Source organism: Callospermophilus lateralis, chromosome 11 (assembly GCF_048772815.1).
Source record: "Callospermophilus lateralis isolate mCalLat2 chromosome 11, mCalLat2.hap1, whole genome shotgun sequence".
Classification (NCBI taxonomy): domain Eukaryota; kingdom Metazoa; phylum Chordata; class Mammalia; order Rodentia; family Sciuridae; genus Callospermophilus; species Callospermophilus lateralis.
Window position 1 is genome coordinate 34,637,772 of NC_135315.1, and position 22,447 is coordinate 34,660,218.

Genomic DNA, 22,447 nt, shown 5'->3' on the forward strand with positions numbered 1-22,447 from the left:
GGGAGGCCAACCTGGGCAACACAGCAAGAACCTGTCCCTTAAACAAGCAGGTGGCAGGTGACATAAATGCCTAATTTCTAGGTAACACATACCCCCTGATAATTATAGGAACAAAACTGAATTAGGCCAAGCTGAAATGCTGGTAAAGGTCCTGGAAAAAGTATAGATTTCAAAGAGTCACATTTTGTTATGAGCTTTATGACAATATACAAGTTATTTAAAATTCCTTACCTCAGCTTCTTCATTCATTAAACCAAAATTTCTTGAAAAGGTTGTTCAGTTGTTTTGAATAGAGAATGCATGCACATGTTCTAAATGACCACAATGAAAACATGGTTTCCCCACTTCTGTGCCCTATCCTTTCCAACTGTAGGAGATGACTACTGTTCTCAAATTCAAAAATTTGGTTTCAATGTTCCATATCGACATGTTGAATTTGTTAATGTTTACTGAGTGTCTATTCTGTTTCCAAACCATTTAGGGAGGTGTGAGGAATATCAAGATGTGCTCACAGACTAGAGGAAAATGATATTCAGGAACTTTAATAGGAAGTGAGAAATATAACAGTAAAATTTTTAGAACAGAGGTGAAAGTAACTAATTTAATCAAGGGAGTGGACTGACATAATGATTAATATTAAGAACAAGTTTGAAGTAAATAAAAATGTTTAAGGCACCATAGTGCCAGGTTTAGACTCGCTGCTTTAGGAATTGGTTCCTCATGTGGTTACAAGAACTCTAATTAAAGGTCTTCACATTCATGGCTATGAGTTTCTGACACAGGAAAACAAACGGGTCAAAGAGTTCTCTTCCTAAGCAGGCAAACATTCTTCAACTGAAAACTTATCTAATACAGGGATTACTTACTAGGGAGTTCAACTGAAGTTTCAAGTTCAACTCATGGTGTTGTCTATAGCTGTTTGTGTGTGAGAGAGAGAGAGAGAAAGAAAGAGAGAGAGATTTTTACTCATTATGTTGTCTAGGTTGGCCTTGAACTCTAGGCTTCAAGGATTCCCCTGCCTTATCTTCGAGAGCAGCTGGGACTACACATGAACAAACACCACCTCACCTGGCTTCTATAATCTTTACAATGAGCATTTACAGAATAACCTGTGCCTTCCAAGTAAAAACAGGTTTAAGACTCAAGATGCCATCTAACATAATGGAGATCAATTCTACTATGTCTCTTGGAGTTGTTTGAAACAAAAGTATATCAAATTGTCATGACTTACTAATTTTGGAGAGTCTTTAAAAACAATAACAACTTTCAGGCTAAGTGGAACTAGCTTAAAAGATAACCCATAATATCCACAAAATGGCATGTCTGAAAGATAGCCTCATGTGACCATAATACAAAAGCATACCATTACTTTTATTAGATGTTTGCCAGTCTTGACCATGGACACCAGGAAAGCAATATTTGTTATACTTAATGCCTTACAAGATAACCTTAAAACAGCTAGGTTTGGTGGCGCACGTCTGTAACTTCCAATTACTTTAAAGGCTGAGGCAGGAGGATTGCAAGTTCATGACCAGTCTCAACAACTTGTCAAGATTCTGTCTCAAAATAATGAATAAATAAATTAGTTAATAGGATTGAGAATGTAGCTCACTGGTAAAGCTCTCCTGGGTTCAATCCCCAATATTCTTTCCTCCCATAAAATAACCGTAAGACAAAAATTTACATACTAGGCCTAACAGATCAAAGTGCAATTGATTTGAGGGCTATTATTCCTTTATTTTTATTGCCTGTTATAAAAATAGGGAGGGGAGAGAGAGAGAGAGAGAGAGAGAGAGAGAGAGAGAGAGAGAGAGAGAGAGAGAAGATTTTTTAATATTTATTTTTTAGTTTTCGGTGGACCTTTATTTTATTTTTATGTAGTGCTGAGGATCGAACTCAATGCACCGCGCATGCCAGGCAAGCGCGTTACCGCTTGAGCCACATCCCTAGCCCCTATAAGTAAAATTTATCAAAGCTGAGAAACATTCTGCTTAAAACATATGCATCTTTAAAAAAATACATAAAAGATAATTTGAAACACTTTGCAAAATATTTCAATTGATCACATAAGTTTACCATGGACCCAAATAATGACCATAACATAAGGAAAACTTAATAAAGGATGACAGACTGAGAAAGTGTTTTCCAGGTTTATGTAATATACGGAGATACAGCCTTTGTAGTATCAACTTTCATCACTTTATCATATAAAAGCTTCTGTTTTATCAGAAATCAACCATGCAACTACTACAGATCATCTGCTCTGTGGCATGCATGACCAGGGAGACACAAGGATGATACTTGTTCTCAAAGAGCCCCATATTACAAGGGATTAGTGTCCTCCTTTTCTAAGACTTCCTACACAAAGGGTATTCCAAGAATGATCCTAATCAAAGATTGTTTTGTTGTTATTTTGTTTTTTTAATGGTACTAGGGATTGAACCCAGGAGCACTTTACCAGCCCTTTTTGTTTGTTTGTTTCCCTTTTTTTTTTTTTAAGCCATTTTTATCACTTATTTTGAGACACTTATTTGGGTCTCGCTGAGTTGCTTAGGGCCTCAGGAAGGCTAGCTTTGAATTTGCAATCCTCCTGCCTTAGCCTCCTGGGATGCTGAAAGTTACAGGCATATTCCACTGCACCTGGCCCAACCAAAGGTTTCTTAAAGCCAAATAGTGATGGAGCAATCAGGATCCATACCTACTATTAGGACATTTTATGTTTCCATTTCATGAGGCAAAGCAATCACAATCACAATAAACTGACAAACTGGTACATACAAAGACATAAGAACTACTACCAAACTGGGATTGTGGCTCAGTGGTAGAGTGCTCGCCTACCATGCACGAGGCGCTGGGTTCGATCCTTAGCACCACATAAATGTAAAATAAAGATATAGTGCCCATCTAAAACTAAAAAAAAAAAAACAATAAATAAATTGAAAAATTTTTAAAAAAGAACTACCACCAATGTCATTTCCTGTATTCATGCCTGCCTGTGAATCATGAATGCCACAAAATCTGCCTGCCCAATGCATTTTTCCAGCTTACCACTTGGCTGCAAGAAGAACTCAAATTCAAATGTTATTACTAAAAGCCTCACTTCAAATCAAGAATTTGGATCAAGGAAAAAAAAATCTACTTTGATATTGGAAAATTCACAGCCACAAGAAACAAAACATTAAAGTTAGAATTTTTGCAAGATACCAGAATCACTTCAGAGGTGATATTTAAACTTCAGCACCCATAACCCTAAAGATACATTGTTCTAATCCTATAATACCACCCTGTTCTGTGATTATTATAAAAGCCTCTTAAATACTGTGAAGAATACAAAGAGGGACAAAGCCTCTATTTTTCTTGTCTCCATGCACGACTTAGCCCCAGTGTTCTGAATATAGGCATTTTTTAGTAACAACAAGCTACCTTTATAATGTCCAAATAATTATAGGTTCAGGTCAAGAACTCCAGACCATATTGATTACATCTCTATGGAAGGAGGACCCTCCAGCGCTGTTTGCATCTACTATAACAGGGATAGCTTTTAAGTATCTGTGACACTAAGAATTTTCAATCCTATCAATGCCAGAAATGGAAAGCCAATGACCAGTCAGGCCTGTCAGTTGTTGCCTGAAGCAATAAGGACAAGCAGGGAATTCATCATACTGGAACTTCATCTGCCAGCTGCATTCACACATTTTCACCACCTGAATAGTTGATTCTCTTGAACTCCCACATGGCTCATTTCAGCATACAGTGTTTTGAAATGAATATTTGATCAGGCAGGGTAGAAAGAGATTTGGACTTATCTGAGGTGTCACCGTAATGCACTTTAAGTAATTCTAAGTATCAGGAGCTAGGTGTCCTATGTCTTCTTCTTTGAGTATTTCTGAAGTGGACCTGTGATCCTAATTAAATAAGATTAAATGAAACAAGACATCTGAAAACACTTAGCACAGTACTGGGCACCTTGCTGTTTATAAATAATCCTAGTTTTGAATATTTTTTCCTTCTATTGGCAGATATCCTAAAAATTCCCCTCAGTGCATAATTATTGTGAGACAAAGACCTCAAACTGCCAAGGAAAGTTAAAAATCACACTTGTACTTTTCCAACTTCCAGTTTTATTAAAACTCCAAACCATCACCCTAATATGAACCTACAAAAAAAAAAAAAAAGGAAAGAAACATAGTACTTGTTAAAATTGTGTTTATGTTTATATTTCAACAGACTGTGATGTTCTCTGCATAGTTTTCTTTGTATTTATCTTACTAGGAGAAACTGAGCTCTTGGAACCTGAGGTTGATGACTTGCATTAATTCTGGAAAATTCTCAACCCTTCCTCTAGTTCTTCTGTGCTTTGTTTTCCTTCCATACGTGCAACAGATACCCAGTAACACAGTGGCTATTTACCTGTAGGCCTCTCTGACTTAACCATTATAAATCCTGCTTTAGTTTTAACAAATATTTACTTGTTTTTTGAGTCTCTGATTCTTTCAATTCCTATGTTTAGTCTCTGATTGGCCCATTCAATGAATTATTTCAGAAAGTATATCTTTGAGTTAAAGAATATGCATTTGGTTCCTTTACAGATCTTTCCCATTTTCTTCTCATGACAATATAGAAAATGTTCTAAATAACATATTTTTTTTTAAAACCCTAAAACTGACATTATAATAGTGAAATAGTAATACTTCTCCCTAGGGTTGATTAGGTAAGAATGTTCAACATCATCATGTCTACTCAACACTGTTGTGTAAATCTAAGGAGAAATAATAATGGAGAAAAAGAAATGGAAAATATAAAAATGGGAAAGAAATAAAATCAACTTTATTTGTAGATGACAGAAGTACACATAAGAAGTCCAAAAGACCCTATTAGAACTAATTAATGAATTTAGAAGTTTTCTGGGTACAAATTCAGTATTCAAAGTATTTTATTCAATATGCTATAAAGAAAAAAACTGAAAAATGGAATAAAATATGCTAAATATATTAAATGATAATACCAAACAGAAATAAATAAAATTTATAGAAGATGTCTAAAATGGATATCTACAAAAGTTTAAGCACTTGGGCTGGGGTTGTGGCTCAGTGGTAGAGTACTTGCCTAGCATGTGTGAGGCACTGGATTCAATCCCCAGCACCATGTTAAAATAAACAAATAAAGTATCCATCTTCAACTGAAAAAAATTCTTTTTTTTTTTTTTTTTTTTAAGTTTAAGTACTTGAAAATTTGATGTTTTTTCCCCTCTCAGAGACAGGGTTTTACTATGCTACCCAGGCTGGATCCAAACCCTTGGGCTCAAGTGATCCTCTCACCTCCATCTCCCAAGTAGCTGGCACTATGTGCCTGGGCCACCATGCATGGCTATAGTTAATATTTTAAAGATGCTAATTCTCCCAAACTTGGAGTACATATTTGATGAAATCCCATTCAAATGTCATCTGAACTGCTAAAAAATGAATAAACTTATTACCTAATATACACATATGGGTTTGTATGAGTGGTTTGAATCAGTGATTTTCAAACTTTTTTTGATTCAGGATCCTTTTATGCTCAAAAAACCTCAACACTCCAAACAGCTTTGGTTTATGTGCATTATATCCGACAATATTTAAAACAGTTATGTATTAATAATTTTTAAAAATAACCAAGTCTTAATGTTTAACATATGTAGTATTTTTCTAAATAAAACAAATTTTCCAAATCAAAACATAATAGAAAAATAACATTTTAACTGGGAAATCTCTACTAGGCCAACACCTGGATTCTCATAAATGCTTATGTAATCAATCTATTGTGATTTTGTTATTGTTGTTGTTGTTAAAATATGTGACAAAAAAATCTGCCTCAAATATCTAATTGAAAAGAACAGAGTATTCTAGGAGCACTTTCACATTTGGAGGATACTCTTTATTGATGTGACACTTAAAAAGTTAATTGCAATGTGGAATCTGAAATCATATCAATTACCTTTCCTACTTTTATATTAAAATGTTTTGTCCTATCTTGCATTGTAAATGAATCTTTCACTCAATCATGAATTTGATCATCTGGAAAATACTGAACATCTCCCAAATGTTGAATCTCTTATTTTATGACATAAAACAAAACGATATTAGTTAATATCACCATTTATCTCACCAAAAACATCAGTATGTATTGGGAACTTGTAAAGTAGGCAATAAGGATACAAGGTTTCCAAATTTCTAATTTCTAATTCTCAAAAGAAAGTTAAATTTTATCATTGGTAATGAATATTTATCACTTATTTTCCTCAAAGTGACAAGCTTACTTTGTATTTTTTAAGAGAGAGAGAGAGAATTTTTTGATATTTATTTTTCAGTTTTCAGTGGACACAACATCTTTATTTTATTTTTATGTGGTGCTGAGGATCGAATCCAGCGCCTCGTGCATGCAGGCGAGCGCGTTACTGCTTGAGCCACATCCCCAGCCCCGTACTTTGTATATTTTTGAGGAGTTTTCTGCCAAATACCAATGACTGAGTAAGTGCAGCTTCATCAGTTCCTTTGGCTAGAGTGGCATACCAAGAACACAGTAGTTTAGTTCACAACCCTAACAATCACGTGAGCGTTTTTCCTCAAGACAATTATAAGTACATTCATTCTTGTATAATATACAGAATATTGAAGTTACAGAAGGATCAAAATTTAAATTAATGATTTTTGCTACTTTAAAGATATTCTTAAGTGTATATAGTTTTTAAAAAATGCTGAGTGGAGTAGCAGTGGCTACTAGCATAGTGGGTGCCATACGGTAAGATACTACCATTTTGATTCACAATTGCTTCTGGACCATCTGTACTAAATGTTTCTAAAGCATAAATGAAGCAAAACAAATAATGACTTAGTACTACTATAAGAATAGTTCTGATTTCACAAACCACTTGAAAGTGTCTAGGGAACTGCCAGGGTGCCGTGGACTGCATTTTTGGGAACCATTGCTATGCTTATACAAGTACATATGTGTAGAAAATGTAAAGAACCTATAATGCCAAGGAAACCATAAAGAAGAACAAAGGTAGAGGCATTAAACGCCTAGAGTTCAAATCTTACTAAAAAGTTAGTGGCAATGAAGATAGTATGATACTGGTTTAAAAGAAGCAAGATATAAAAGTACATGTATAAAATGATTCCAATTATATGAAACTCAACATAGACAAAGGTAATTTATGATGAGAATGGAACACAATAGAGAATCCAAGAAAAGTATTATTTTTTTTTAAAGGCATCAATTCAATTCATTGGAGGAAAGGCATATTTTTTTTTTAACAACTAGTACTGTGGCAACTGAATATCTGTGTGGAAGAAACTGAACACCTTGATCCCTGCCATCCATCCTAATAAAAATCAATGTGAAAGAGACCACAGACCTAAACATGAAAGTTAAATCTATACAATCTCTGAAGAAAAGAAACTCTTCAAAGCCTGGAGGAAAGAGACGTATGTGTGTGCACATGAAAAACACAAAACATAAAAGAAATAACAATGGGAAAATTGGACTTCCACTTGTTAGACACCATTAATTAAGTGAAAGGGAGCTAATAGGTAGAAAATATTTATACCACATTTATCGGATAAAAAAAGTATATACAGACTATTTAAAGAATTCCTGATATTGAAGAAAAACAACAGATACATAAAAACTGGTTAAAGACTAAACAAGCCAGGCCCAGTGGTGCAGGCTTGAAATCCCAGAGGCTCAGGAGGTTGAGGCAGGAGGATCACAAGTTCAAAGCCATCCTCAACAACTTAGTGAGACCATGTCTGAAATAAAATATTTAAAAAGGGGATGTGGTTCAGTAAATTAAGCACCCCTTGATTCAATCCCTGGTACAAAACAAACAAACAAAGAAACAAACAAAAAGACTTAATGCATGACAAAGACATCTAAATGGCCAGTAAGTATATTAAAGCTGTTCAGTACCTTTACTCATCAGAGAAAAGCAAATTGAAACATCATTTCACACTCACTAATAATAAAGACCCAACAATACCAAGTGTTGATGATGGCCTTTCAGGAGCAACTGGAATGCCAGCAAAAATGCAAAATAGTTGTAGTCTTTTTGGAACACCTTTTGGCAGCTGATAATAAATAGTAGTTAACCTTGTGACCGAGCAAATCCAATACTAGATATATACCCAAAGGAAACATGCCTAGGTTAAAAAAAATACTTGTACAGGAATGTTTATAGCAAGTTTATTCTTAATACTCCAAAGCTGGAAATGGATATATAAAGTCTAGTATATATATGCATAATGGAATACTAAATTGTAATGTTAAAAATCATACTGAGGGCTGGGACTGTAGCTCAGTGGTAGAGCGCTTGCCTAGCATGTGTGAAGCACTTGGTTCGATCCTCAGTACCAACGTAAAAATAAACAAATAAAATAAAGACATTCTGTCCATCTACAACTACAAAAAATTTTTTTTAAAAAAATTATACTGAGGGGGCTGGGGATGTGGCTCAAGCGGTAGCACGCTCGCCTGGTGTGCGTGTGGCCCAGGTTCGATCCTCAGCACCACATACAAACAAAGATGTTGTGTCCGCCGAGAACTGAAAAATAAATATTAAAAAATTCTCTCTCTCTCTCTCTCTCTCTCTCTCTCTCTCTCTCTCTCCCACTCTCTCTTTTAAAAAAAATTATACTGACAAATGTCACATTTGGGAATCTCAAAATCATAAAGTTAAGCAAAGAATGAAACATATATGTGATTCCAAGTATATGAAGCTCAATATAGACCAAGCTAATTAGGATGATAGAAGTGGTTACCTGTAGGTTAGAGGAAACTAACTGGAAACTAACTTCCCTAACTGGAAGGGGAGGAGGGGAACTTTCTGGTGTGATGGAAATAGTCTATATTTTTGTCCAAGTGGTTATTACATGGCTATATAAATTCATTGAGCTGTATGATTAACATATGTGCACTTTGGCTATACATAAATTATACTCTATTTTAAAAATGTCTTTAAAGGTGTTCCAAAGTACAGATTCATCAATTTTTCAAGCTGAAAGGGACTCTGGAAATGACCTCATTCAATTTCTTCACTTTATGGAAGAATATATTAGGGGGTTTTGTTTGTTTGCTTTGAGACAGGGTCTTTTTATGTTGCCATGCTGGCCTTGAACTCCTGGCCTTAAACAATCCTCCTGCCTCAGCCTCCCAAGATGCCAACTGACACATTCATGTCACTGTGCCTGACAAATTTCACTGAAGTTTTGAAGCAAATAGTAACAGGCAGAGCTTAGATTGTGACCCAAGGTTGAAGTTGATTGTCCTTATTCTTTTCACTACATCAAGCTTCCAGAACAAGAATTTTCTCTGAAACAAATATTTTTCACTGTGATTATTTACTTTAGCTTTTCTGTGACAGTTCTCAACAATGTCCAGGGGATTATCAGGAGATCTGGCTCTGACTAGTTGTCCAAGTGAGGTCCTGGGCTGCTCTTTAATTGCCCACTAGGCTACTATTCAAGGAGAGGGGCTCTTTGTTTGTTTCTAAGTTTATAGATAGCACCTATAATCATAAGCCTCTCAGGCTCTTGGACACAATTTAAAATAGTGTTGCACTAACAATTTGACAGTCATGTCATGAAGACAAATAGAATTCCCGGTTCAGACTTAAACAATTTCTAATACTGCCCCCAACACTGTCCCCATGCCACCATATCCTCAGGCAAGTGACTACATAAACAATTCAGCTTTTTATTAGGGAGGTAGTAATAAAAGTACAAAAGAGAAAAGTCTTTTCATCAAAAAGTCCCATGTAAATATGTGGTATCCTAGAATGCCAAATGTTAGAGGAATTCTATCCACTCCTTAAAATTATCAGAAAAGACGTCAAGAACCATGGTGCCAAGGATCATGGTCTTCCAATACAGAAGAATATGCAAGATTTTACTGGGCACAAAGGTTCATTCAAAGGAGACACATGTCATCAGAAGATATTCTTCCAACAGTTTATTCTATTTTTTTTTTATCTTTCTTCATCTTCAATTGGGGAAATAATAGCTTTTTAAAATTATGCTGAGCTAACCTGTTCTTTGTTGTTAACTTGACTTTAATTTGCTGATACTTTATAAGTATTAGAAGTAGTTATGAGAGAAATATTTAAATAATAAGAAGAAAGATGTGGCTGAATACTTTCCTTATGGGGAGATCAGGTTTTTCTCCAAAGTTCTTGATCTCTGAAATTTAAAGTGAGAGTTGTTCAAAAGGCTGAGAACTAATATGCATATATTTTGTTATTTCTAATGAAAAAGCCAATCTTACTATCTGAGTTTGAATATTTTTCCTCTCCAAGGGATTGTTCACAGGTCAGCCCTGAGCCTTCTTTTAATTTCACCCTTATCCTTAATCCTCTTACTGATCCCACACAGGCTTTGAATGCCCAAGGTACAAGCCTGGAGTTTTCGTCACTTTATAATCACAAAGGCTATCTGGAACTCTATTAATTGAAATCCATATCATCTATTCAAAGAAAAATCTTAATATTTCTAAAGAACTGTGTATCCTTTGTATCTGGAAATTGTTTTAGGAAATAATCTGAAGTAACCTCTTTCAATCAAGGTGAAACAAAACTTTGCATAGGAAACCTTAACTTCCCATTACAGATGCAGAAAAGAATGGTGAGATAGGAAATAGGATTTCTAGGTGGACCCAAAGTTTAAGACCAGGATTATAAACATGGTTCTGTTCCTCAGTTCTAGTTAAGAAGACAGAGCTACACAGCCTCACCATGGATGACTGGATGATGTCTCTTAAATCTCTTTGCCTCTTAACCATCAGCATCTCTGTGTCTTGGATGGCTTTACGAAAGGTGAAGTACTGAGAACTGAAATGCAGCAAATTATATTCCATGCTCATATGATTATGTCAAAATGAACCCAATATTTCATATAACTATAATGCACTAATAAAAACATAAAGAAAGGAAAAAGAAAAAGAGATACAATGGCTAAGTCTGTCTGCCTCAGATTAGAATGGCAAGTGTAGATACAGAGATTATATAATCCTTAGGAATCCTCTTGCCAGCACAACACAAAAATCTCCATAAGATAAAAGCATGCCTCTATAAGAATGTCCCTTCACCACAGCCCTTACTGCAACATAATCTCTGAAAATTGGTCAATCTCCTCATCACTTGTGCAGTCACAGTTCTCTAAGACATATTTTGTGTCAGTGGGTGGGGGGGGGGTGGCTAGTGCTGGGGATCAAACCCAGAGTCTCACAGATGATAAGTGCATGCTCTACCACTGATTTACAACCCAACCCCAATTTTTTAAAGATCTGCAATACCAAGTGCAAAATATAGAAAGTAGGCACCAATAATCTTATATAAAGAATCAAATGAAACTAGTATAGAATTGTAAACTTCTAATTTTTTTCAGTTAAAAAACTTAATATTGGGAAAAATTAGGTGCTTGTTAAAAAATTCTTCCCTAAATTAATTTAATTTTAATTTCTTAGAAATATATTATTTTGATTGAACAAAAAAATAATATTTTTCTTACTTTAACAACAACAACAACGTCAACAAATAACCAGGTCTGTGACTTTGTCCTTATTATTATCCAAGTCTGCTCTGAAGGGAAGAATTGATTCTGTTCATCTGTTGTGACTGTTCTTCTTTCTTCCCCTAACATATTCCTCAGAAATGTATATAAATTATCTTCTTGTACTTCTAATAATTTTTCTTCATAAAATTTTTTACTTTATATTAGAGTGTGACAAGGATGTTTCTTTTTCATGTAAGCCAGACAAATTTCTCCTTTTGTTTGATTTGTTTTAAATTTTTTGTTGGTAAAATTCAATTTCCAGAGTAAAACTACAAATGAGGACAAACAAACTCAGGGTGAAGCAGATCATTATAAGCTGTTTTATTTGATGGCCCCAAACCAAGTAAAGGTACTATTAAGTTATCTAGAAGGTACAGCTCACAACTCTTACAAAAAAAACACCAGTCACCAATCTGGGAAACAAAATTTAAACAAGGCATTGGCCGCTATTTTCTGCTTTCACTTTAGAGTCCTATACCTTAAGCTAGGAGTGGTGGTTACAGTGTAATCCCAGCAGTTCAGGAAACTGAGGCAGGAGGATCTCATGTTTAAGGTCAGCCTCACCAACTTAGGAGACCCTGTCTCAAAATAAAATGGATTGGAGATGTAGCTCAGTAGTAGAGCACCCCTGGATTCAATCTCTAGTACTGGAAAAAAAAAAATCCAATACCCCCGGAAGACCTAAACCTTAAAATAAGAACATATACAATAAATTTAAACAAAAGAAGTGATTCTTAAAATATCCAAAGAAAAAAGAATATACAGGGGGAAGATTAAGAAATCAACCCACTATTTTATCTAAAAATACTGTCTATGAGTTGAAGCCACTCTTTAATTAGTTGGATGTGGGGAAGTTGAGTAGTTGCCTCAAAGCCCATTTGTTCTGGGTAGCCTCTGCCTGAGGTTCAGATCCTCTGAAGTATCCATTTCTAAAATGGTCTTCTCATTTACCAAGAAGAGAACATTTCACAATTATCTAACCTGCAAATTTTAGCAGCATGGTATTTTTTGTATCAGCAAAGATAAGATGAAACAGGTGTCATCAAGCATCTGAAGAGTTTCTAAGGAACTAAAATATACATATTTCTATAGAGATACTAAAAAGCTAGTCTACTATTAACTAAAGGCATAGAATTTACCCTGTGATTAATTCGCTGAAGTCAATATGTAAAAAGTGTGTACGTTAGGGAATATGTTTCTATGTGAAGGAGATCATTATGTAATCAAGAAACTGTAAAAACAAAAACAAAACAGAGAGAGAGAAAAAAAATATTTAGCAAAAGTAGTTCAATGCCCTACTCATCATAGCAAGATTAACACAGAGATATCTAAAAAACAAACTATAGACCCAAAAGATTTACGTATATCACATTCAATTTTGTTTCAGTATCTCTGAAAACTAATTACATGAAAAAAATGATAAATTACCAGGTCAGAGAAAGAGCTGCCACTGAAATAGAAGGACTGCCACAAAATAAGCCACAAAACAGTTAAAAAGACAATGCATGACATCATATAACTCTTTGGAAAGTAAGACAAACTAAGAAAGCCCAAGGAAGGAGACCCCACACAGGCATCTTCCTCATAAACAGTGGACTCCAAAGCATGGGTCCACAATGAGATAAGCACTTCCTGTTTCAGATGCAATTATAAAACATATTAGACTTCTTATTATTTATTTGTATGTGTGTGTGTGTGTGTGTGTGTGTGTGTACGTTTGCAGTGCTAGGGATAGAACCTAGGGCCTCACACATACTGAGCAAGCACTCTACCACACAGTTTCAACCACACCCATTTTATTTTATTTTAAGACATGGTCTTGCTAAGTTGCTCAGGCTGGCCTTGAACTTATGATTCTCTTGCCTCAGTCTCCTACACACCTGGGATGGCAGGCATTTACCACCACACCCATCTAGACTCTTTTTAATATAAGAAACTAAAATAAAAATTTCTCATAAAGAATTCACATTATTTACCCTCATTTTTTGAAACATCAGTAGGAAAGTAATTCTGCTAACAGTGATCCTGTTAGATAAAGCAGATATAGGTTCTACAACAAAACATTATTTACTCAAAAAATGTGTTAGACAACATGTATTTCTCATTCAAAAAGGATTCAAACCACTTGAGAGGTAACTGAAGAAAGAATTATTCATAAAATTCCAATTCCTTATCTATGGACATGTTAGTCAATGCTAAAGAAAGTGGCACACACATTTCTTTATTTTGGTCATCTTTCAGAAAGGAACCATAGCTTTCTGGAGGGAAAATTGGCCTAGAAAAAATAATACTAAAACTTAGCCACCAAAAAGTCCCTTTGCTATGCAAAAGATCCACGCTTTCACGCAGAGGCCAAATGCTATAGAGCAATATTCAGAAACTTCTAGGAGGTATAGTAGATCTGATAAAAATATAGGTAAACCATTAGCAAAGGCCTAATTTCTTACTTAAAAAATAAATTTAAGAAACTTTTTTTTTTTTTTTTTTTTTTTTTGCAACAGAGAAACTATGGAAACAACAAAACATGGAACTTTCTCTTTCTTGTGGAAGGCATTTTACATAGAGCTAAAATGGTTACATGATAAATATGGAGTATTGCCATAGACTCTATACTGAATCTGCCAATTTAAAAACATTGTAGCACTCTGGCAACATGTGTTCCAGACAGCTAGTTACTTGACAATAGCACATTAATAACATGGTAATTTAAGAACATTTCAGAAGCCCAACAGGACCTATTCTTTCAATCTTGAAAAAAAAAAAAAATCCTTCAGGTTAAAATATATAACATTTCCAGAATTTTAAATGATAATTCCAGATCAGCCTGAACTATTAGTACTCTCACAATGAGACTATCAAAAATGCATGTTTAAGTCATCCATCACAATATCCCATTCAATGCAGGGAAGCCAGGAACTAGATTGCCCATTTCTGTGTTGTTTCCAGGGGACATCCATATTTGCCAAGTTAAAGCAGAGAAACAAAACTGAGTCCTCTAAAGAAAGTGTCCACATTAAAAATTAAGGTATATCCCTAGATGTGGACAGCTCAATAAGCTACAAGGTACAACTCCCTCATTAAGAAATCAGAAAGCTAAGAAAATAAACAAACTTCACTAGCTTTGAAACTTGGCGGTGGCGGGGGAGGGGGGGTTGGTGAGGCGCAGGCACAGGCAGAAGCTTTGGTTTTTTTCAAAAGTGACCTTCACAAATCAGTTCTGTGATAGTTCCCATTTTCTTTTGCAGTTTAAGCCTCAATCAAATCAGCAGTCTTCAGGGATTTTGAAATCACTATAGATTAAAATCCTCTCTGACTCAACTGTTTCACTAATGCTGAGTGAGTATTTAATAATTCTACTTGTGAGAGACTTTTTGGACAAAAATCCTGATGCATGTTATCTTCAGATGTCCCACAGCTGCACAACAGTGCAAGGCAAACTACTTAGTTGCTTCACCACTCATGGGAGAGACGCGGAAATATATTACAAATAATTCAACTATTTAGCAGGCTTTACTGAAAGCATTTTTATAATACTAATGCAGCAACTATCACCTACAAAGGCAAAAGGCTCCTGCCAGGTACTAATGATCCATTCTCACAGATTGAGTCCAAGGATAGGACAATAATAACTGTGATAGATAGGTTAGAGTTAAGTTAATGAATTTCTTAACTTTATGCTTCCAATAATAAAACTACTCAAGCTTTAGTATTTGGACTCTCTCTCGTCATCCACAGATCAGGCACTCTGATACTCAACAGGTTGAGTAAATTGAATCCATATATTGTATTTACGTTCTCTGTCAAGGTTGCTTCTCTACATTTCAGTGATCAAAGGCAAAACAGTCATCAACTCTGTAGCCTTCAATACTATGTTCATTACATTTAATCAAGTGCCAACTCCAACGTATTATTTACCAACCTTAAGAAAGTTCAAATGCATGGCGCTGTTCAGTAACAAATACAGGAAAGGAACTGAATTAATACACAGACAATCCCATCAAAAAAGAAAACCAACCAAGGCAAATGAATATCATCCTCTACTTTATGCAAGGAAATAAATTTAAAATGCATAAAAAAGTCCAGTAAACATGTGTGAGGAGGTTTTCTACCTGAGGCAGCATCAATCACTGTGGAAACTCCCCTTCGATCAGAGACTGGGCGGGATGACCCTGGCATGCTGACTGGGTCAGAGCGGACTGGCTGGATCCTGCAACACAATTTAATTTAAATCACATATGCTACTGGCATGAACACTATTGCTTGCTACAACAGACCTTAAATCAGGAATGCTGAAATAGCTCAATCCATTAGAGAATCATTCATTCTAAATCCAGACAAAATGGGAGTTGGAGTCCCTAAGTCTTGTATACAGCCAAACTATATTCCTCCACTCCAACACCCTTTCTAACTCATTTTTGTGTGTTACTCAACAGATTTTTAAGTAAGGGATTTTTTAAAAAAAATTATATTAAAGTGACAGAGTAGAATGGGACAGGGAACAAAATACTTTATAATGAAATCTTTGGCTTTCATAAGGGACACATATGAAGAGCTCCAAGACTCTTCAAATTCATTAATGAAAGCATAGCTAGTAATGAGTTCCATAAAAGGCAGCAATGCATGATTCAAAATTTTAAGAAACTTCCTTATAATTATCAACAAAACACAGGATAACAAAGCTGTGTTGTGAGTGCAGGGGTCTAATTTAGACCACTACTAACCAAGTAACTTCCATAAAATTCCCAATTAGTATACAAGAATTAATTGGGACCACAGCAAAATGGCAATTTATTACAAAAAGCAGTGTAAGAATAATGAATGTTTAAACAGCAAGGGAAGTTTTCCAGCTACATCAGAATAAATATTATTAACATATAAATATCTGGAGTTGGAATATCCAGGTCCTGAGTCTGATAGTGAGAAAAAAAACCTAGATGCCCTTCGATAGATGAATGGATAAAAAAAAAATGTGGCATATATACATAATGGAATAAAAGAGACTAAAATCATGGCATTTGCAGGTAAATGGATGGAGTTAGAAAAGATAATGCTAAATGAGGTTAGCCAATCCTAAAAAAAACAAATGCTGAATGTTTTCTCTAATATAAGGAGGCTGATACATACTGGGATAGGGAGAGGGAACAAGGGAGGAATAGATGAACTCTATATAGGGCAGAGGATGAGGAGGGGGAAGGAGGGGCATGGAGTTAAAAATGATGGTGGAATGTGATGAACATTATTATCCAAAGTACATGTATGTACTTTGTGTGAATATACTTTGTATACAACCAGAGATATGAAAAATTGTGCTCTATATGTGTAATAAGAATTGTAATGCATTCTGCTGTCATATATAAATAAAAAATTAAAAGAAAAAAATTTTAAAAAGGTCTTGGGGGGCTGGGGATGTGGTTCAAGTGGTAGCACGCTGGCCTGGTGTTCGTGCGGCCCGGGTTCGACCCTCAGTACCACATACAAAGAAAGATGTTGTGTCCGCCGAGAACTAAAAAATAAATATTAAAATTCTCTCTCTCTCTTAAAAAAAAAAGGTCTTGGGAGTTCAAGGAAACTTTTACATGTATTTCTGGTAATTCATTCATAAATGGCTATTTACTGAATATTGACTGCATGTCACCATTATTTTAGGAAGAAGTAGGGAAAAAATGAAACACAAGGTCTATATGTGGATATATGAGAAAGCATATGAATATTAATGAATTGATGCTAAAGAAATTGAATTAGAAAATAACATTAAAAAAGTTCAGAATGAGAAGGGAGAATACAGTTATGCATCATTTAGTATGTACAGATCAGTGATCAACTGCATATATAATAGTGGTTAGGTAAGAGCATACTGCATAACTCTCTTGGTTTGTGTTACTACACAATATGATATTAGTAATGACAAAATAAGCTAGCAAATAATTTCTCATTAAGTAATACATAACCGTATATGCAGACTCCACAGAAACGGGTCTGTATATAGTATGCTTACTCCTCCGTATCCATGGTTTCAGTATCTTGGATTTAACCAACCATGGACCAAAAGTATTCAAGAAAAAAAAAAAAAAGCAAAAAACCAAAACTGTTATCTGTATTAAACATGTGCAGACTTTTTTCTTGTCATTGTTCCCTAAACAATATTGGATAACTATTATTTACATAGCATTTACATCATATAAGGGTTACTCATAACTGATTGATGATTTAAAGAGAGGATATGCATAGGTTATATGCAAATACTATACCACAATAAAAGGGACTTGAGCATCCTTAGATTGTGGCATCCTCAGGGCTTCCTAGAACCAATTCCCAGTGGATACCATGGGATAGTTATAATAAGATATGTAGAGATGAAGAGGAGAAAGAAGTGTCTTTGAAGCACAAGACTAGAACAGGCAGAGCCTTAAAATTTTGATGAAGTAGGAAAAATGCATGGATTCTTGATGTACAGGATTTGGCTGAAAAAAGAGTTCATAACATTATTATTGGTGGGGGATAAGAAGTGATGATAAAACATGAAACAGATCCCATAAGCTTGAAATGCCAATTGCAGATAAAGAAATCAGTTATTGAAAATAAAGTATGAAAGTATGTGTGTTTGTTGTGGTACAGGTCTTGGACACAGCTATGGAAGAACATCTAGTATTCCACTGCAGCTAATTTTTCTAAGGCAGTCATGGTAACCCCTCCTATCTTGGCAGTAGTCACTTAGTTCTGGGATATGCATTGCTTAAGTTCTGGGATGTGCAAGCCTAAGCAAGTATGGCCCAGTAACAAAAAGATAGCATATTTGAAGTTTCTTGTTCTTGAGAACAACAAGAAGCTAGCTTATCAAATATAGTCAGTTCATACACAGTAAAGGCCTCATCCAATCTAAACACTTTCTTATTTGGAATAATTCATTTTCTATTATTTATTAAATTTATATTGGGGTTTCTGAATAATCAAGAGTTGGGGACAGGTATAGACTGGCCATGAATTAATGTGTTTCAGCGGGGCAACAAATACATAGGTCTTTTTTTCTATCACTCTCTTTATTTTATATATATTTACACTTTTCCATAATTAAAAAAGATAAACTGGTTATGATTATAGAAACATTCTGGAATTCAATAGTGGAGATGTATGCACACGATGGTGAATATTCTAAACACTGCTGTGCACTTTGTGCATGGGTGGGTGCTAGGGATTGAACCTGAGGCCTTGTGCATGCTAGGCATGTGCTTGAGCATGGAGCTATACCTCCACCAACAGTACTGGACACTTAAAATTGGTGAATTTTATGTTATGTGAATTATATACCAATTAAAATAAAATGATTGTTACCAATCTTTGAGGAGATAGGCGTGAGTAGAAAGGGCGATTCTGAATACCCAGCTTCATTTACATAATGTTTTTTAGGTCAATCAACAAGTATATCATTAATTTTTGTACATTTTGGATCCTTGCTATGAATAAGGAACTGCCATGAGGTTAAGCTGTATCTGATTTCTTTATTATGACAGTCAATATATTATTTATCTACTTCCTACTGGGAGATGTAGGCAGGCAGACTATGACTGTACAACATATTTAAGATAGATATCTTTTGTTTTGAGAGAGAGAGAGTGAATTTTATAATATTTATTTTTTAGTTTTCGGTGGACACAACATCTTTATTTTATTTTTATGTGGTAATGAGGATCAAACCCAGCACCCCACGCATGCCAGGCAAGCGCGCTACCGCTTAAGCCACATCCTCAGCCCAATTTATGATATCTTAATGGAGTACAGGGACAGTGTAATAGGTACTAAGGATCAACTGATACAAAAAAAATTTAGTAAAATTCTTCACAGTTTAAAGGAGAACGGAAGACTGATGCCCAGCCATAGTGCCATTGAGTATAAGTCTGAAAAATGTAGACATCAGGTGAAGCACTGGACTAGAAGAGAGTAAGCAACAATGAGGAGAATTTGTTTTATTTTATTGTATTGTACTAGGGATTGAACTCAGGGATGCTTTGCCTCTGAGCTACACCCTGAGCCCTTCTTATTTTTAATTTTTACTTTGAGGTAGGGAGTTGCTGAAGGTCTCACCAAGTTTCAAGGCTGGCCTCTAACTTGTGATCCTCCTACCTCAGTCTCCTGAGTCTCTGGGATTATGGCAATAAGAATTTCATTTAGTTGAGTCCTAGTTGAATGCTGGGGAGGGAAATGATATGTAAAAAGACACAAAGTTGATGTGACTTAAATCTGAATTTCTCATTAAAACTATGCTGCAATGGGAGCTAAGGTCTTAAAAAAGGAGTCTAAACAAGTCTATTTGCTCAAATTTTAAAATATAAATTACAACAGCAATCAAAAAAGATTTATAAAACTGGTTAATATAAATATTTTAGTAGTCAATAAACAGAACAATATTCTAATCAAACATAAACAATTTAAAGTCATTTTGATATAAAGAATACTGGGAGCTTGGGCTGGGGATGTGGCTCAAGCGGTAACGCGCTTGCCTGGCATGCGTGGGGTGCTATGGGTTCGATCCTCAGAACCACATAAAAAAAATAAATAAATAAAGATGCTGTGTCTACAGAAAAAAATGAAAAATAAATATTAAAAAAATATTCTCTCTCTCTTCTCTCCCTCTCTTTCTCTTTAAAAAAAGAAAAAAGAATACTGGGAGCTCTTTTGTATAAGAAGGAAAGACTGAGGAATATGCTAAAGGATTTTGGAAATGTAAGTACATTAAAAAAAAAAGCAAGATAGAAAGATCTTAGGAAAAGGGTGGTGTCCAAGGTAAAGGACAGTGATACTGTTGGAGGCAGAGCTGTGAGGAGAAGCTCAAGACGGCTTCCCAAGACTAGAGACGGGGCCTTCCAAGAACAGCTGCTGACAGGCACTAAAAAAAATAGTGATGGGTTCTTGTACATGTTTCAGCAAAGAGAATGAACAGGTTACATAATTATAAAGAGAACAAGTGGGTCACCTATTTTAAAAGCTTTATTATCGACATTTAAATAATGACTGTGGTAAATGGATAATGATCCATTCAATCATGAAGTTAATGGCTGATTCAATGTGACTACCTGAGAATGGCTTGACTAACTAACGAGACCATATTTTATGATAAGCAACACTGAAAATTCATCTAACACCCATGATATCCTGTCCTTGTTGACTGACATCGTGGTAGAAAAGTGTCAGTTTTAGAAAATGTATTGGAACCAAACAAAAATTTAGGGAAGAAGAAAATCACACAAAGTAAGCAACTAAACATACAAAAACAAACAAAACACAAAAACAAACACTAAACAAGGACTTGGTTTCTCCTTAGGAACTTTCCTTTCTACAAAGATCCATCAGTGAGTGGAAAGCCAATACGTAAACAGGGAGACATAAAAAGGAACCAAGTGACTGGAGATGTGGCTGCTGGCAAATGAAAAACAGAGTGGAAGTGGTGATAGAGGGCATCCCTGTCTTGTTCCAGATTTTAGAGGGAATGCCTTCAATTTTTCTCCATTCAGAATAATGCTAGCCTGAGGCTTAGCATAGATAGCTTTTACAATGTCGAGGAAAGTTCCTGTTATCCCTAGTTTTTCTAATGTTTTGAACATAAAGGGATGCTGTACTTTGTCGAATGCTTTTTCTGCGTCTATCGAGATAATCATATGGTTCTTATCTTTAAGTCTATTGATGTGGTGAATAACATTTATTGATTTCCGTATATTGAACCATCCTTGCATCCCAGGGATGAATCCTACTTGATCATGGTGCACAATTTTTTTGATGTGCCTTTGTATCCGATTTGCCAGAATTTTATTGAGGATTTTTGCATCTAGGTTCATCAGAGATATTGGTCTGTAGTTTTCTTTCTTTGAGGTGTCTTTGGTTTCGGAATCAGGGTGATGTTGGCCTCATAGAATGAATTTGGCAGAGCTCCCTCTTTTTCTATTTCCTGAAATAACTTGAAAAGTATTGGTATTAATTCTTCTTAAAAGGTTTTGTAAAACTCCGCTGTATACCCATCTGGTCCTGGGCTTTTCTTGGTTGGTAGTCTTTTGATTGCTTCTTCTATTTCATCCATTGAAATTGGTCTGTTTAAATTGTGTGTATCCTCCTGACTCAGTCTGGGCAAATCATATGACTTAACAGACATGAGGTGGGAGGGAAAGGGAGAGAAAAGGGAAATTGCGTGGAAATGGAGGGAGACCCTCAATGTTATACAAATTACATATAAGAGGTTGTGAGGGGAAGGGGAAAATAAACAAGGAAGGAAATGAATTACAGTAGATGGGGTAGAGAGAGAAGATGGGAGGGGAGGGGAGGGGAGGGAGGATAGTAGAGGATAGGAAAGGTAGCAGAATACAACAGTTGATAATAGGGCATTATGTAAAAATGTGGATGTGTAACCGATGTGATTCTGCAATCTGTATTTGGGGTAAAAATGGGAGTTCATAATCCACTTGAATCTAATGTATGAAATATGATATGTCAAGAGCTTTGTAATATTTTGAACAACCAATAAAAAAATACAAAACCAAAAAATTAAAAATATTTCATTAAACACTTACATTATAATCTGAAAAAAACAAAAACAAAAACAAAATAAAAATACTTCATTGAACACTTACATTATAATCTGAAAAAAAAAACAAAACAAAACAAAACAAAAAAAACAGAGTGGAAGGATTCCCAATATATTTTGGAATATGAGATAAAATTTGATGAGTTACATGCAGCAAGTGAGAAAGGTGAAGATGACTAGAATAACCCCTAGATCCTGGCTTGAGTACTAGCTGCTTAAAGACTCATGTAAAGAGATGAGAAAGGTAAGGGGAAGAGCAGGATTACGGATGAGCTGAATAGTTGAGATTCAGACAAGG

General features: G+C 35.2%; 1 protein-coding gene across 6 annotated transcripts in view; it reads right to left on the reverse strand.

Moving 5' to 3' along the window:
* The window catches only part of Bcas3 (BCAS3 microtubule associated cell migration factor), a 582,041-nt gene that overhangs the window by 244,254 nt on the left and 315,340 nt on the right, over positions 1-22,447 (reverse strand). For all 6 annotated transcript variants that reach the window (XM_076870607.1, XM_076870604.1, XM_076870605.1 and 3 more), the window contains one exon: positions 15,692-15,789. In XM_076870607.1, the coding sequence (XP_076726722.1) occupies positions 15,692-15,789 (98 nt within the window). The remainder of the gene's footprint in view (positions 1-15,691; positions 15,790-22,447) is intronic.